General features: G+C 33.0%; 1 protein-coding gene across 1 annotated transcript in view; it reads right to left on the bottom strand.

The window, feature by feature from the left end:
• Positions 1-14,578, bottom strand: part of LOC119840224 (potassium voltage-gated channel protein Shaw-like) — a 127,835-nt gene that overhangs the window by 99,388 nt on the left and 13,869 nt on the right. Inside the window, exon 2 of the mRNA XM_038366738.1 lies at positions 2,914-3,063. Coding sequence (XP_038222666.1) covers positions 2,914-3,063 — 150 coding nt within the window. The remainder of the gene's footprint in view (positions 1-2,913; positions 3,064-14,578) is intronic.

The following is a 14,578-nucleotide window of genomic DNA, read 5'->3' as shown; positions in this document are numbered from 1 at the left end:
AAAAAAAAAAAAAAAAAAAACTGAGAGGCCACAATCTGCCTTTCAAGATGCCTTCATTCAAGTGAATGTATTGTTTTGACTGCAATTTAAATTCCACTCGCGTAGCTAATGGAAGGACGTTAAAAGCATTACTTCATTCCCTAGGATGATTTGTTCTTAACCCTTTTATGTGGAACACGGATATTTAGTTGATTTTTAAATTGTAACTGTCTTGAGACCTCTAGAAGATTCTAGATTCAGTCACTGCTGTTCTTTTCCAATTTTATTCATTTTCGCAAAATTTTTAAAGAATTTTTTAAAACTTCGTCGTTTTTATCTGTAATTTTTTTCTAACTGTAATTTTTGGTTAGCTACCTCTGATCTTTCCACTGGGTGAGCTATATTGATGATTCCTTTTTTATCTGAAAGCTGATGTATCCCGTGTAGTTACATTATAATTTGTTCTAGTTCAGACAAATTGATAGCAGTTTAGTTTTTTGTCTGAAAGTAAATATTCTATTTAAATGTCTCATTAAAATTTCATGTGTACCGAACGAATGATAGGCACCTAAGCTCGTTCGTAGTTAAAATTACTATTTACCTTTTAGGAGTTATTATTAATAATAAATACTCCTTAAGCATGGCTTCTATTAATTAAAATAATTAAGATGATGTAACTGATAAAATTATTATAAGAAATTAAAATCAACATGTAAATCTTTATGACCTTATCTTCAAGTAAATTGAAAATAGAAAAACAGCAACAAAAACCAGAGTAACATCCACGAGCATTTTAATCAAATCAAATTTGATCAAGTCAAATTCAGCAAAACGTTAATTTATCGACTATACACTTCAAATATACCCGTACTTACAGGAGTCCATAAATCCTAAAAGGTACGGCAATCAAACGCCCACATAAATAATAATTATCTCAACGACGCTTGAAATTCGCAAACGACTCCATAAAAAGGATTTTACGGAGATCAGAGGGCAGAGACAATAACAGAGTTGTTTAATGAGTGGATTTAATAGACGACATCTGCAACTCTGTTGTAAAACAATTTGTTGATGGATGGACGTTGTTTGTAGGAATTATCGAATAGCACATTTGTTCCTTTAAATCTTTATCATTTTCATCAGCATTCACAATATTGTCATCCCATTGCAGGACACATACATCACATGTCGTAGAACTTTCTAGATCAGGTACATCCTGGATTCCTCCCGAAGCTTTCCTGCTCCGATTGGAGTAGTGACAATGAACCAATATTGAACCTAGTCCTAGATCCTAACCAGTTTTAATTAAACCAAACGTTTAAAAAAATATCATCCCTTTTGATCCCACTCATAGGGTGTATTTATCTATCCCAATTTATATAGCACTATTTTTGGTCCATTTTCGTAGATAACTGAGCATTGTGAATGATAGTCTAAACGTGAAACTCTCTTATTTTCTTGAAATCATCTCGTAACGTTTGTTTACCTGTAAAGTAAAAGTCAGTGCAATAACTGACGCTATTCCCGATAGTAATAAAATAAAGGGAATATGTTGTTGAATAAAATCTTGTTTGTGGGTGGGCTTTGAAGAATTTTAAAATATAATTGTTAGTAAGAGTAGTAAGAAGTATACCAGTTAATATGAATTATGTGTGATTGTAAGGTGAATGGAGTAATTAAATTTTTGAGTATCGCTATAAATCCACTGAGAGAATTTAATAATATTGTTAAAGCCTATCAGATTGTATAAATTGGTCAATACATAAAACTCAATTTGTGAAATTCTCTTTTCAGAATGTACTAGCTGTGACCCGCGGTTGAAACCGCGTAAGTCCGTATCCCGTAGGAATATCGGTATAAAAAGTGCCTATGTGTTATTTCAGTTGTCCAGCTATCTACGAAGCAAAATAGTATTATTATTCACCAATAGATGTCAGGAAAAAAAACACGAATAAAACACGAATATGACATTATTTCAGTTGTCCAGCTATCTACGAAGCAAATTAGTATTATTATTCACCAATAGATGTCAGGAAAAAAAAACACGAATAAAACACGAATACGACATTTTCTAAAAAAAAATCCTAGCTAGATCGATTTATCGCCCCCGAAACCCCCTGAATACTAAATTTCATGAAAATCGTTGGAGCCGATTCCGAGATTCCAATTATGTATATATATATACAAGATTTGCTCGTTTAAAGGTATAAGATTATCAGTAATTTTTCTAATAAAATTTCAAATAGTACATACTATATTTCGTTCTTTTATAGATATTCATACCTGGGACATTAAACTTTAATATAAAATTATTTTCATAGCTATGTTCTTTGCATTTAATGAAAAGTTTTCAGCGATCATTCATTCCTATTTAAATGTTCTCGTCCAAGGGTAACCGTTTTAAACATCGCAACATCAGAAGGAGAAATTGTATCATCGAATGACGTAAATTCATTACTACCTTGTCCATCAACATCGCCTGTATCCCGGTTGTCCATAAATCAATACTGAAGAACGTTCGATATAAAAATACTGTTTGTTTGTGGATCCACATCAAAGCAACATTGCTTCAAATGTTTTGGGAACATTGTAACTGGTGTTGTTTGAATTTGGAATTTTGTGTGTGGAACGTTCTTGATGTTTCTACGACGAATTAAGAAAAATATAGCTATGCTCAAAGACGTTATATGTGTTTGACAGTTTATTTTATATTGAAGGTAAAAGTGATGTAGGATTTGATTCGTCGCTTTTTGTTAAAAATAAAATATTTGTAAATGTAACATGCTTTATTGGGTAAAGAAATAAAATAGAAACTATGTATAATATTAATTATTTATGAGTAAATCCAATTGATTTTGCATCTTAAGCGTAATATTTCGGAGACTATGACCTTTGCGCGAAATCAATGCAATGAGAAAATTATTTTTAGGGTACCTGTAATAGTTGAGGACCTGCGCGAAGACGCCAGGGTGGCGGTCAAAGAAGTACTCGTTGAGGACGGGGTCATAGTTGGCGAGCGCCTCCGTTAGCCGCGACAGCCTCGTCGCGGGGATCTTCTTCAGCGTAGCTTTGTAAGTTTCGTATCTGAGAAGATATATATAATATTTGTGAAGTTGATGCATTTTTGTAGCGTGAGACTTAATACAATACAATGGGGGGTTGGTTAAATACGACCATCAAAAAGTTCATGCAATGTACATTCGACTGATTTTTGAAATTGAAATATAATTTAAGAAATACATTTCATTGAAAAATTTTGTTGTTGTTATAGTTTCAAAATTTTTCATTTATAAAGCATTTCAATGTTATAAAACTAAAATTTAAACACATATCATTGCTGTTCCCTCATTTTTCTCATATATTGATATTTTAATAAAAATGGACTATCTAACACTGTGAGCTAATTCGAATGAACAAAGTCTTCAGCCTCAGCATTCAAAACTAGCATTCCGCACGCGGCTTTGCCCGCATATTCAAAAGAAAAGATAGATAATGCTGAGGTTTTCTCCATAAATCCTGTTTCTTTCTCGGGTCACAAACTATATCTGTACCAAATTTTATCCAAATCAGTTCAGTGGTTAAGCGAAGAATAGATACATTGACTTACTTTCGCATTTATATTCATACTGTATGACGATGTATGTTACAGTAAAACCCTCATAAAATTATTGATTTGTTTTAGCGTACATCGATAAACATATTTGTTATCATTATTTTTATTTCTTATTATTCATCATTTTTCATTTGATAATTTTCTTTGTAGGGTTGTCATCTTGTTAAAGATGACTGATGAGTTGGAAAAATATAAACAAGAATTAGCGCTTTATCTGATTGAAACCCGCAAAGCACAACTCTGACCTTCTTTCTCTTTTCTTAGTGAAATTTATAGAAGGTAAATAAAAGTACTATATTATGTAGATACGTAGTTTTGTTCAATAAGTATAACATTGTATACGAGTATCTCTATTTATGTTTTGAACGCTATAACTCTGTATATGTCTATCTGTTTATCTCTTTTTCACCACACACGCTTAAACTACCGAACCGATTCAGATGAAATTTGAAAAACACATAGTTTGGGACCCGGGAAAGGACAAAGGATAGCCTTTATCCCACGGAAACGGGAACATAGAAACCCAGTATTTATCTACCTTTTCTTTTGACAACGCGAGCGAAGCCACGGGTTCGAGGTTATTTGTATATAAATAATAACAAATAATGCATTATAGTAAATGTATTTGCTCACTCGTAACTTGCTAGTTTAATATGTGTAATTAAAAATGGTGGAAAAATAAACAATTTATTATTCGAATCCATCTTAATTGTTATTCTATTGTTATTGAAACTTCTATTATAAATTCGAAAGTATGTTACTACTTTTTTTTGTTTGTTTATCTTTTTTTACGTTGCAATATATGAATAATATGTCCAAAAATCTCATACGTGGGAATTTGTTTTGCCCAAGCAAGCAAAGCATCAAGTAACAGGTAGTACATTATATTATTTCAAGTACATACATTTAAAACAAACTCGTTTTATGAGAATTTTTGGAAGATATTCGTTTTATAATAAGAGGGCATCGGCATAAGGCATCAACAACATAAAATGTTTACATTTAGAATATTTATTCTTCAAACTGGGTTTAAAACCTTTAAAAATTCACCTCTTTTATTTCATATGCCTCAATTCTAACGAAGACAAAAAAAAGTACTGAGGAAGAAAAATTAAGAAATCTTTCTTCTTTATTCGACAAAAAGCTAGTAAATTTCAATCGAATGTATGTACGTGCATTTCTTTAGCACGTCCAACCTAAACCGCGGGATGAATTTTGACATGAAATGTGCTTTTAATCATCAGAATTGAGCATATTTGCTGTATAAGCCAAAATGGCGCTCACAATTTAAAAAAGGGATTTACCCTGGAAAGGAAAGGGGTTTACCCTTAAATTAAACTAAAGATCGTAAAAATACCATTATAATAAAACTTAAAGATTACAGTCGTGTTCTTGTTTTCATAATAATAATTTTACGAACGATCTTTCGTTGTCCTAAATTAAAATATTATCGCAAGCACTTTTAAAAACGACACTTTTTTGACGCTAGTTAAAATAAACAAACAACGGAATATCTGAACGAAAGATTAACGAAACAAGGTCAAATGATATTAAACGAACAAATAATGACAAAGATTTATGACCTTTCAAATGGCCTGAGCAATATATCTACATAGTAATATTCATATTATGTTGCGTACAGACTGACAAGTTAATGTGGGTTTTATTACAATCTCCTTATCTTTGTAGTTGCAGAAATTTCGTTGTGGAAAATACGAAGACATGGGTCCAGATGAAAGTTTAGTGATTTTGTGAGTGGTCTAGCGATGGAAGCGGCTTTGAATACCGTCTCACGAATTTTTTTTTATAGTTTGAACAATATATATTTGTTCATGTTTAACGCTCAGCTCAGAAGGCTTTTTATTTATTCATATAACTCCCAATAGCACCTAAAATAGTGAAACAACACATATACATAAACATTTGCGTCTTTATCAGCAATTATGGCTTCCAGACAAGCAATTGTGATACAAAACATAAATAAGCATGTGTATAAATATGATATGTGACCATTGTGACAAACAATGTATTAGAGGTCTTTTCCGCACCCTTCCCTTATTCCTTTTCTCCCAACGTTAAAACTTTCTTACCCACTAAACGCGGGGCTCACATTAGTAGACACCCATCTTAAAAATGTTCATGGACGGTGGTGGTTGCTGACCATCAGGTGACCCGTCAGTTCGATTGCCCAGACTGACAAAAATCTGAGTCCTTATAAAATAAAATAAACAATTTGTAGTATGTGTTTTCTTGCGTTTGAAAAGAAGACTTTTTAATTGATTTTCAACGCGATTTATTCATTGTACTATTTTTTGACCCAACGTTTCGATAACTTTACAGCGAGCGTGGTGATCACGCTTCTTAAATTTTTAAATACTATTTATTTTCAAAAAACAAGTACCTTTATAAGAAGTTTAATTTACGAGATACAAGCTTTTTTTTGTTTACAAGAGTCTTGTAATTTCATTCAAATAGATTCATATAACTTTGCTTTTCATTTCAGCCATTAATTAATTGCGTTTAATTGCTTTCATGAATTTATGTTCATTGTTCATTCAACATTAAAATAATTGTTACAGATAATAAATAAGAGTTAATAGCGCGGGAAATAACTGATAAATAATAGAAGCCAACATTCGGCCGTGGTTTTCGAAAACAATGACTTACAAATAGCAAATATTTGAATAATTAAATGTGGTGTAGGTGAATTTCAATGTATGCATCGCTCAAATAATTTATCCATTGGATAATCTAGGGATACCGTTTAATTATTTACAAGTTAAAATATTAACAAATACGTTTTATTTTCTATTGTCAAAATAATTCATGAATAAGATATTTTTAACAAAACTTCCTAAGTCGCAATGTTTTTATCGTTTTACGTAATGCCTTTTGTGTTTTATTGCAAATCTTATCTTAAATTTGTTTCATTGTATTGTTTTTTTTATTTACATTCACACCTGGTGTGAAAGGCAGTATTTAACTAACAGTTTTGCTACAGAAAAAGCAATTATATTAGGAGACGATTTGATCATAATATGCACATATGTTTTAGGTTTTTTTTTTTGATAAAACCTTTTTTTATATACTATTATAAGTACAATAATCTGCACTTATATTGTAATAAGGAAACTTTAGTATTTTTGCATGTTTATACAATTTTCACACAAAAACCAATGGACCATTAAGGTGAAAGAATTTTTGAAATCCGTCCAGTGGAAAAAGCTACAACTTCACTGCGTGACATAGGCTATATATGTACCACAGGCAAAGCTGGGCGAAAAGCTAGTGTAAATATAAAGTAGCGGAGTGATTGAGATCTGTTGAATGGAATGATGAACGCGTGAATGCGACTGAAATGAATCACTCCTCAAGGAGTTACATTGATGTAAGTGTCTCTGAAAGTAAAATATAAAAGATGGATGCCAGTTCAGAGCGAAAAACTTACAGGAGTAAGCAAAAATCGTGATTAGGTATAGGAATCGTTGATTTTGCATTATTATAACCGACTTTCTTATAAACGAGGGAAACTGACAATAAGAATTATTATATGATATGATTTGATTTGAGGTTCCCAATTCGATTGTATTTAATTTATGATTTTGTTACTAGTAACTCCGTAAAATTCAATCACGGGGCGGGATTCGTACCCGCGTTTCTTGCCTAGCCTCTCGGCCACCCGTGATCCCGCCACAATAATCGAATTTCTTCTACTCTTTCGGTTTCATGTGCCTAAGGGGCACCCCACGACATCTATTGAGATAATTAAGAACCATCACAAACAATACGAAACATTATTTCAATGATTACAATATTGTATCGATGGAACACGGCCTTTGTTAAATTTAGATTTTAGTTTTAAAGCATTGAAATGCTTTTATAAATGGGAAATTTTTGAAAGAATAGAACTCCGTTGGTTTACAACCGATTGGCGTGCTTCTTTTTGGTAGAATATGTTTTCATTCGGTCACAGGGCGTCAGTGGAAAATAATAACTCTTCACTATTCATTTAATTTGTTTAATTATTGATTGTGTTTCTCGCGTTTCATCGAGTAATAAGTATCATTACTAACAGTGAAGTCTATTATCTCTTATCTTATCTCTACTTACAAATATCTTACAGATGTCATATATCATACGGATATGATATTGTATTTGTAACAGTGATATCCGATCCGCTCAGTTATTCTTGCGTGATAGGGAAACAAACATTCATCAACTTTTATATTTGTATTTATAGTACAAAGATTTTGTTTCCATGTCTTTGCATCTTTCCTAAGAAAACAATCGATTCTAGTTAAAGCTGACGCGATTACATTTAAAGTCAAAGTTAATGTCTTATCTGCTACAACCGCTCTAGTTTACTTTAATGTTTATCAAATTCCGTATCTATATATAGACAAACTTTCATAACTACAACATGTGAATTAGGCCAAGTGCATGTTACTTTAATCTGGAATCGGCATTATTTTGCAATCAGCTTAAAAGTCTAGTCAGAGGCATTTTACATGACTGCAAAAGAATCTGGCGATACCTAGAATATGGAGGGAAAACTTAATCCTTCTACGGTTATTTTTAATTTTATTCAGATTATATTTTCAACAGATTCTTTTTCTATGCACTTGGAGATCCTGACAGGACTTACACTCGCAAATAGATAGGATTTTATCAAAAGCTGCAGTTTTCGCTGTAAATTATAGATAAAAACGCAAAAATAAAGTTATAGAACGCACTTAACACAGTCAACGTCACGGGTGTTAACTAGCTAAATTAAAAAAAATCATCCAAACAAAGTACCATTGTTAACAAGTACTCAAGTAGGCTTGTAAACTTGTGGTTTTTAACAAAAAATAAAATCTTTTAGTGCACTCCAACGCGAAATAAGCCTCAATTTTCCTTATTGGAGGCAATTTTCCGCAAGATTTAATTTGATAGCAGAATTTTAGATGACTGGATGGTATATGAATTTTATGCCACCTGAATGATTTGAAGTAAATTTTCTATTTCTCACGAATTTTGACTTGATTTTCGTACAGTTTGTTTCGTTAAAAAAACTATCGTTATATAAACTCGATTGAATAACTTCGTATTCATCCTCTTTTCTTTCTACAACTGGCAAATAATAACAATAATTCCCCGATTTGATCTGAAGTGATCTTAATAATATAACCATTCTTGTTATCACCTACTGTATTCACCTCCCTTTCTCAATAAATAATTGAATATCGAAATTCCAAGACAATTGCTTCGTATATATGCATCATTGAGAAAAGTATCAAAATTGGCATAAAAATTACGATGACTGTTTTTATAATGCATTGAAATCAATTAATAGTATTCGATTTAAAACAAAAAAAAAATCAAGACGCTAAAATTAAATTAAATTTTAGGTCAAATTAATAGGCTTAGCATTACTCATTTCATGTGAGAACAGCTCTGTAGGATATGTAAGGTCTAATCCTAAACTAACAATGGAATTCGGGAGGCAGCTTGAAGCTCTGAAATCCCGGGAAATCCCTCGTACAATGCGATATTTTAACCAACTTTGTAAAAGGGTAGAGAACTTTCAATTATAATATTACTATCACTACTTGTTAAAAACATATGTCCCTCTATGGATCCAAGGGAAATAAAAGTGGCTTTCCCGTGGTCCAAGGCTGCCGTGTTAAGTTCATAATAGCGATTTAATAAATAAGTAATCAAGCACTTTTAAAATTAAATCTCGAGATGTTTTTTTTTTTTTTTTATGTCACAGTCGGCAATGGAGCTGGTGGGACGCCTGATGGTAAGCGCTACCACCGCCCATGAACATTTGTAGAGGCGTTAAGTCGATCACAGACCTTACTCCTCTGCAAATGGATTGCCGACTTTCAATTGGGAAGGGATTAAGGAAGGATTGGCGAGAGGAATAAAGGAAAGGACTGGGAAGGGCAAGGAAAAGGATACGGGCCTCCGGCTCCCCCACTCACCGAACGAAACACAGCAGAATGCTATTTCACGCCGGTCTTCTGTGGGGGTGTGGTACTTCCCCGGTGCGAGCTGGCCCATTTCGTGCCGAAGCGTATATCTCATATTTTGCATGTTTTTTTATAATGGCAACCCTGTATACGATAGTATTATTTATTAACGTATACAATTGCCTGAAACACTCATCATGTTATGTAATAAAATAAACAAGTCTAGATATATTATTGCGAGAGTTCTTAATACAAAATAAATATCATTTCTAAGACCCCATTATCATCATTACGCCCCAGTTTTCACCCTTGTACAGGGGAAAATTTATTCACTTGCTATTAATATATACGCCAACTATTTATGTTTCGAGTAACATAATTATGTCGAAGGTTATTTTTGTTTTTCTAGATCTAAATTTCCAGATACTTATACTTCTAGAAAGACCGATTACTAACGCCTCGTATTCTAGTGCGAAAGGGCAGGGTTGCTACCAGTAAAATAAAATAACAGTTTTGTAGATAGCAGTAAATATACAGAAACAAAGTTGTAACAATACAATAATTACCCGAGAATTATACACAACACTACCGGACATCCGTAAAACTGGGTAGAAACCCGGAAAACTAGCCGGATGACAACCCTTGCAGCTCTGGAAGGTTCTGAAACTAATATTCATTTGCTATGCGTATTGTGTTATAACTGATTAGCGTGTTGAATAGAAGGGAGGGGATAACATTGATTTTATTTCAGGTCTTAAAATGAGTCCAGAGACTCATATGCTTTTCCTTACCCTTCCTAGTCCTTTCCTTTATTCCTCTCGACAATCCTTTCACAATCCCTTTCCAATTTAAAGTCAGCAACCCATTTGTAGAGACGTAAGGTCTGTAATGGACCTTATGCCTCTCCAAATGTTCATGGGCGGTGGTAGCGCTTACCATCAGGCGTCCCACCAGCTCCATTGCCGACTGAGCCAAAATAAAAGGAGTCGCCATAGAATATACCAATAAAAGTACTCCGAACATCTCATGGTTAAGAATTAAAGAAAAAGCATTTGTTAGCAATAAAACACGTAATATGAACGTTGCTTTTGTGTTTATATTATCTAGATTAAAACTTGATTCCATGTTATTTAGATGTTAAATTAATAAACATTTTGATAATCATATACTTGACATAAACAGCATAATCTTACACAATCTCCATCATATTAATCTGAAGACGTTCTTATCCCCAAAGAAAACGTATCGCGCTGTAATTACGAAATTATAAATTCCTTTTGAGTTACGGAATCCTGTGATGGAAAAGAAACCGTACCAGCTATGTTAAACTTTAATAAATGGATTGTGGTATTTCCTTCGGATAAAGTAGAAACTGAAAGCTGAGATCTAAGTATGAAAGGTTAGAAATGGTGAGGTAAAAGAAAACGACTGATTTCTTAGCAAATGATATACTAGTAATCTATTTCATATTGATGAACTTAGATACTAGTATAATGGTATATTTGTAATATGTAAATATTCAATCGACGTAGACCAGAAAAAATCCGTCTTTTCAATGTTGGTTACGATTTATATAAAAATGTATTAAAGATTCTGTAACCATTTAAAACTACGTCTTATCGTTTAACATAGGCTGTATTTTATATAAACTCACATCTTTCATAAATTGAAAACGTTTAATTATAGTATTCTGTTGCCTGAATTTATTTTATTTATTAATCAACAAATGCAACTTTCGAATAAAAGAAGCTTAAAAACTAATCAAATCTTTATACTACTTTTTATATAATGTTTAATGTGGTTCGTTCGTTCGTTCGAAACGTCTAAGCCTAAGTAGATGTGTTTCACATAATATTATGTGGAAGAACTAATAAGCTACAATTAAAATCGTATTATATCACTTAAAATAAACACCACTCATCCCTGCTATTGGATACTAAAACGATAGAATCACACTTGTGTTTATGCCAAAGATCCTTTATAACTCGAACAGTACTTAAGTACTGAAAGTTGCTAGTTTAATGTCGCGATAGACGCATTAAATGCGACGTCATCGAGTCCCCGAGGATCCTAAGTCTCGCATATAAATATTTTCACCGACTCGTGAGTGTAGGACGGTTGATAGTAAAATCACGATACTGTAATAACTTTCGTTTTCGAAACATTTGCTTTTACACAATAAATATTTTATTATATAAAGATTTTTATGATTCCATAGATTACCTAAGCATTATATAGGATACTGGATAGATATATGAATAATTGGAAATCATCATTGAATACTACTCTTTTAACATTAATAAAACAACGTCGTATGGTCTCCCAACTAATTATACAATGTACATATATGCAAAAGTAACAAAAGCCTCTTAGTCTATATGTCTGTTCTTCACGCCGAAACCACTGAACTGGTTCATAATTCGCTGTAGAAAAGTCGGCCATCTTAGATATGACAATGTTCTAAGCTGCTATCATGAAGGGAGATTTTTAACATTCCTTCTATTATATATACTATTTTAAATATTGCAAGCCTTGAAACGTGCTATAACTTCTATGAATAAGACCGTAAACCTTTACGTGATCTTTAAATTACAAAACCTAAATAAATTAATTAAATGGTTCGTTCGTTACCTTACAAAATGCCTGTAATAAAGCAAGTAAACTACATACAAGTACCAGGCTAGCAGAAACGGAATGAGATAACATTCTTTCTACTTTAAACAAACGAACCGAAGCTTAACTGTGGACAATATAAAATTATGCAAGAGATAATAATGGCTGGTCCACGGCAATGCTATAATTTCAACTGTATTTTTGTATTGTTACAGAGCAAGTCGGAAACTTGAGTTAAAAGAAATATCTCATTAACATAATCGATACAGAAATTTTACTGCTGTCTCTGGGGAATTGAGATTTATTTATGCAAACGTTAAAGATTTATAAGTATGGACTTAGTTTAGTAATTGCATCACTTTGACATAACTTGAATAGAATACGCTCTTGCAAATAAATACAAACAAATCTGGTTAATATCTAGACCTATAAAATGTGTATATCGTATGATTGTATTAGCTTTTACAAATTCTTTCTCATATGTATTTATATACAATACAAAGAGAACAAATTAAATTAATTTGTAACGATAACTTATTAGCATTGCTTATGTATTCATAAAAGCGCAAACGAATGAAATATTAAAACGTCAAATTTCCAGACAACTTAATGTCTGCCAATTTTCTGACTTGCACGCTACATGTCCATATTTTTGCATATTTACGTAGATCGGACCCTCTCGCGATCCTGAATATTATAGCGAGTAGAAATATGCTTAGTTTTAGACATAATTTAGCACTTACCAGCTGGGCTGTAGGGCGTCTATACGCGAAATAAGACATAACAATAGTTGGTTAAAACTTCTTACATATTTTCTTCTAGCAAACTTAGTCTTAACTTTGAAAATGCCTTTCGTATACAGTAAGATTGTATTTTATATTATATTTTATTGCTTCTGCTATATTTAAACTTATTCGTGGTGGTGAATTTCAATGCTATATCTACTAACTGTTACTACCAGTGGTGGCTTAGTCGTGAGAACCTCGGACTTCAAAATCGATAAGTCGGGGTTCGAGACCGGGCGAGCGTGCAGGAAATAAATTGACTTTTCAATTTATCTGCACATGTAGATAACATCACCACTGCTTAGAAATTGTGAAGTTTTCATCGTGAATAAACCGACATTTCCAAGAATGAAATATTCGACGACATGTGACATCTGCCAACCCGCACTTGGCCAGCGTGGTGGATTTTGGTCTGAACCTTCATAGGAGGCCTGTGTCCCAGCTGTGGGAACATATATATGGACTGATGATGTTGTTACTACCACAACGTCTTGTGCTTGTTAAAAGGAATTTTAGAAAAAGAAATGAAAATTTTTAGTCCGTAACAATATATCTCAAATCACTACATAAATAATTGAACTAGCAACTATCACAATAACCAGGGTTGTGACGGCAATTTGTATGTTTTAAATGCAATAATTTCTGTGTCTGGATGTCATTTATGTTCATTATCGAAGCCATTTACCAATTGGCTGCGACATAACACTAACTATTCAACTGTGGGAGTCGAGTATGCTTCGGCACGAATTGGGCCAGCTCGCACCGGGGAATCCACACCCCTACAGAAGATCGGCGTGAAATAGTAGCATGCTTCTGTGTTTCGTTCGGTCAGTGGGGGAGCCCTAGGCCGTTATTCCTTTTCCTACCATTTCCAGACATTTCCTTTTTTCCCTCAATCATTTCCTCATCCCTTATTTATTAAAGTTGGCAATCCATTTGCAGTGGCATAAGACCTCCGCAAATGTACATGAGTGGTTCATCAGGTGACAGCTCCTTTGCCGATCCCCACATAAACATAAACACTTCGTCTAATTCTATCCAGTAAGCTACCGTGGAATATCCTTGTGTGCAAAAACCCTTACTCTACCAACAATGTCACTTTATGCTGGCTAATATTTTTGGAGTAATACAATTTCCATTCGCCCACCTGATCCACGGCCTATATGTTATTATATAAGAATGTTGTGCAAAAAAAAGCTGTATTATAAAGACGATAAAACTGATTTCTTATTAAACACTTTAAGCTAGCTAATAAACAATTGATTGATGTCATTCTAATCACAAAAACATTTAAAAACTCACGATGCTATCAGAAACCATCTTGATGTTTCAAACTAAACTAAATGATGGTAAGCGATCGCCACCGCCTATCAACATTTGCACAGGTAGTGCCTCTATGAATGTACTACACCCTATTAAGAGGAAAGGGAAAAGGAAAGGACTGATGACAGGAAAGTACAAATACTCACCGTAGGAAACACAGTAGAATAAAATTCAGAATAATACTCGTATCTGCATCGTGTAGACAGATAGACATAGACATAAAGTTTATTTTTTATTAAATGAGTTTTTAGAAGTAAATTTCTAAATTTTTTGGTTCCTTCGGCCGTAAAGTTCGTGAGTTGCATGAT

This window comes from Zerene cesonia, chromosome 5 (genome assembly GCF_012273895.1).
Source record: "Zerene cesonia ecotype Mississippi chromosome 5, Zerene_cesonia_1.1, whole genome shotgun sequence".
Classification (NCBI taxonomy): domain Eukaryota; kingdom Metazoa; phylum Arthropoda; class Insecta; order Lepidoptera; family Pieridae; genus Zerene; species Zerene cesonia.
The sequence above is the reverse complement of the archived record's forward strand: the minus strand, read 5'-3'. Positions and strand labels throughout refer to the sequence as shown.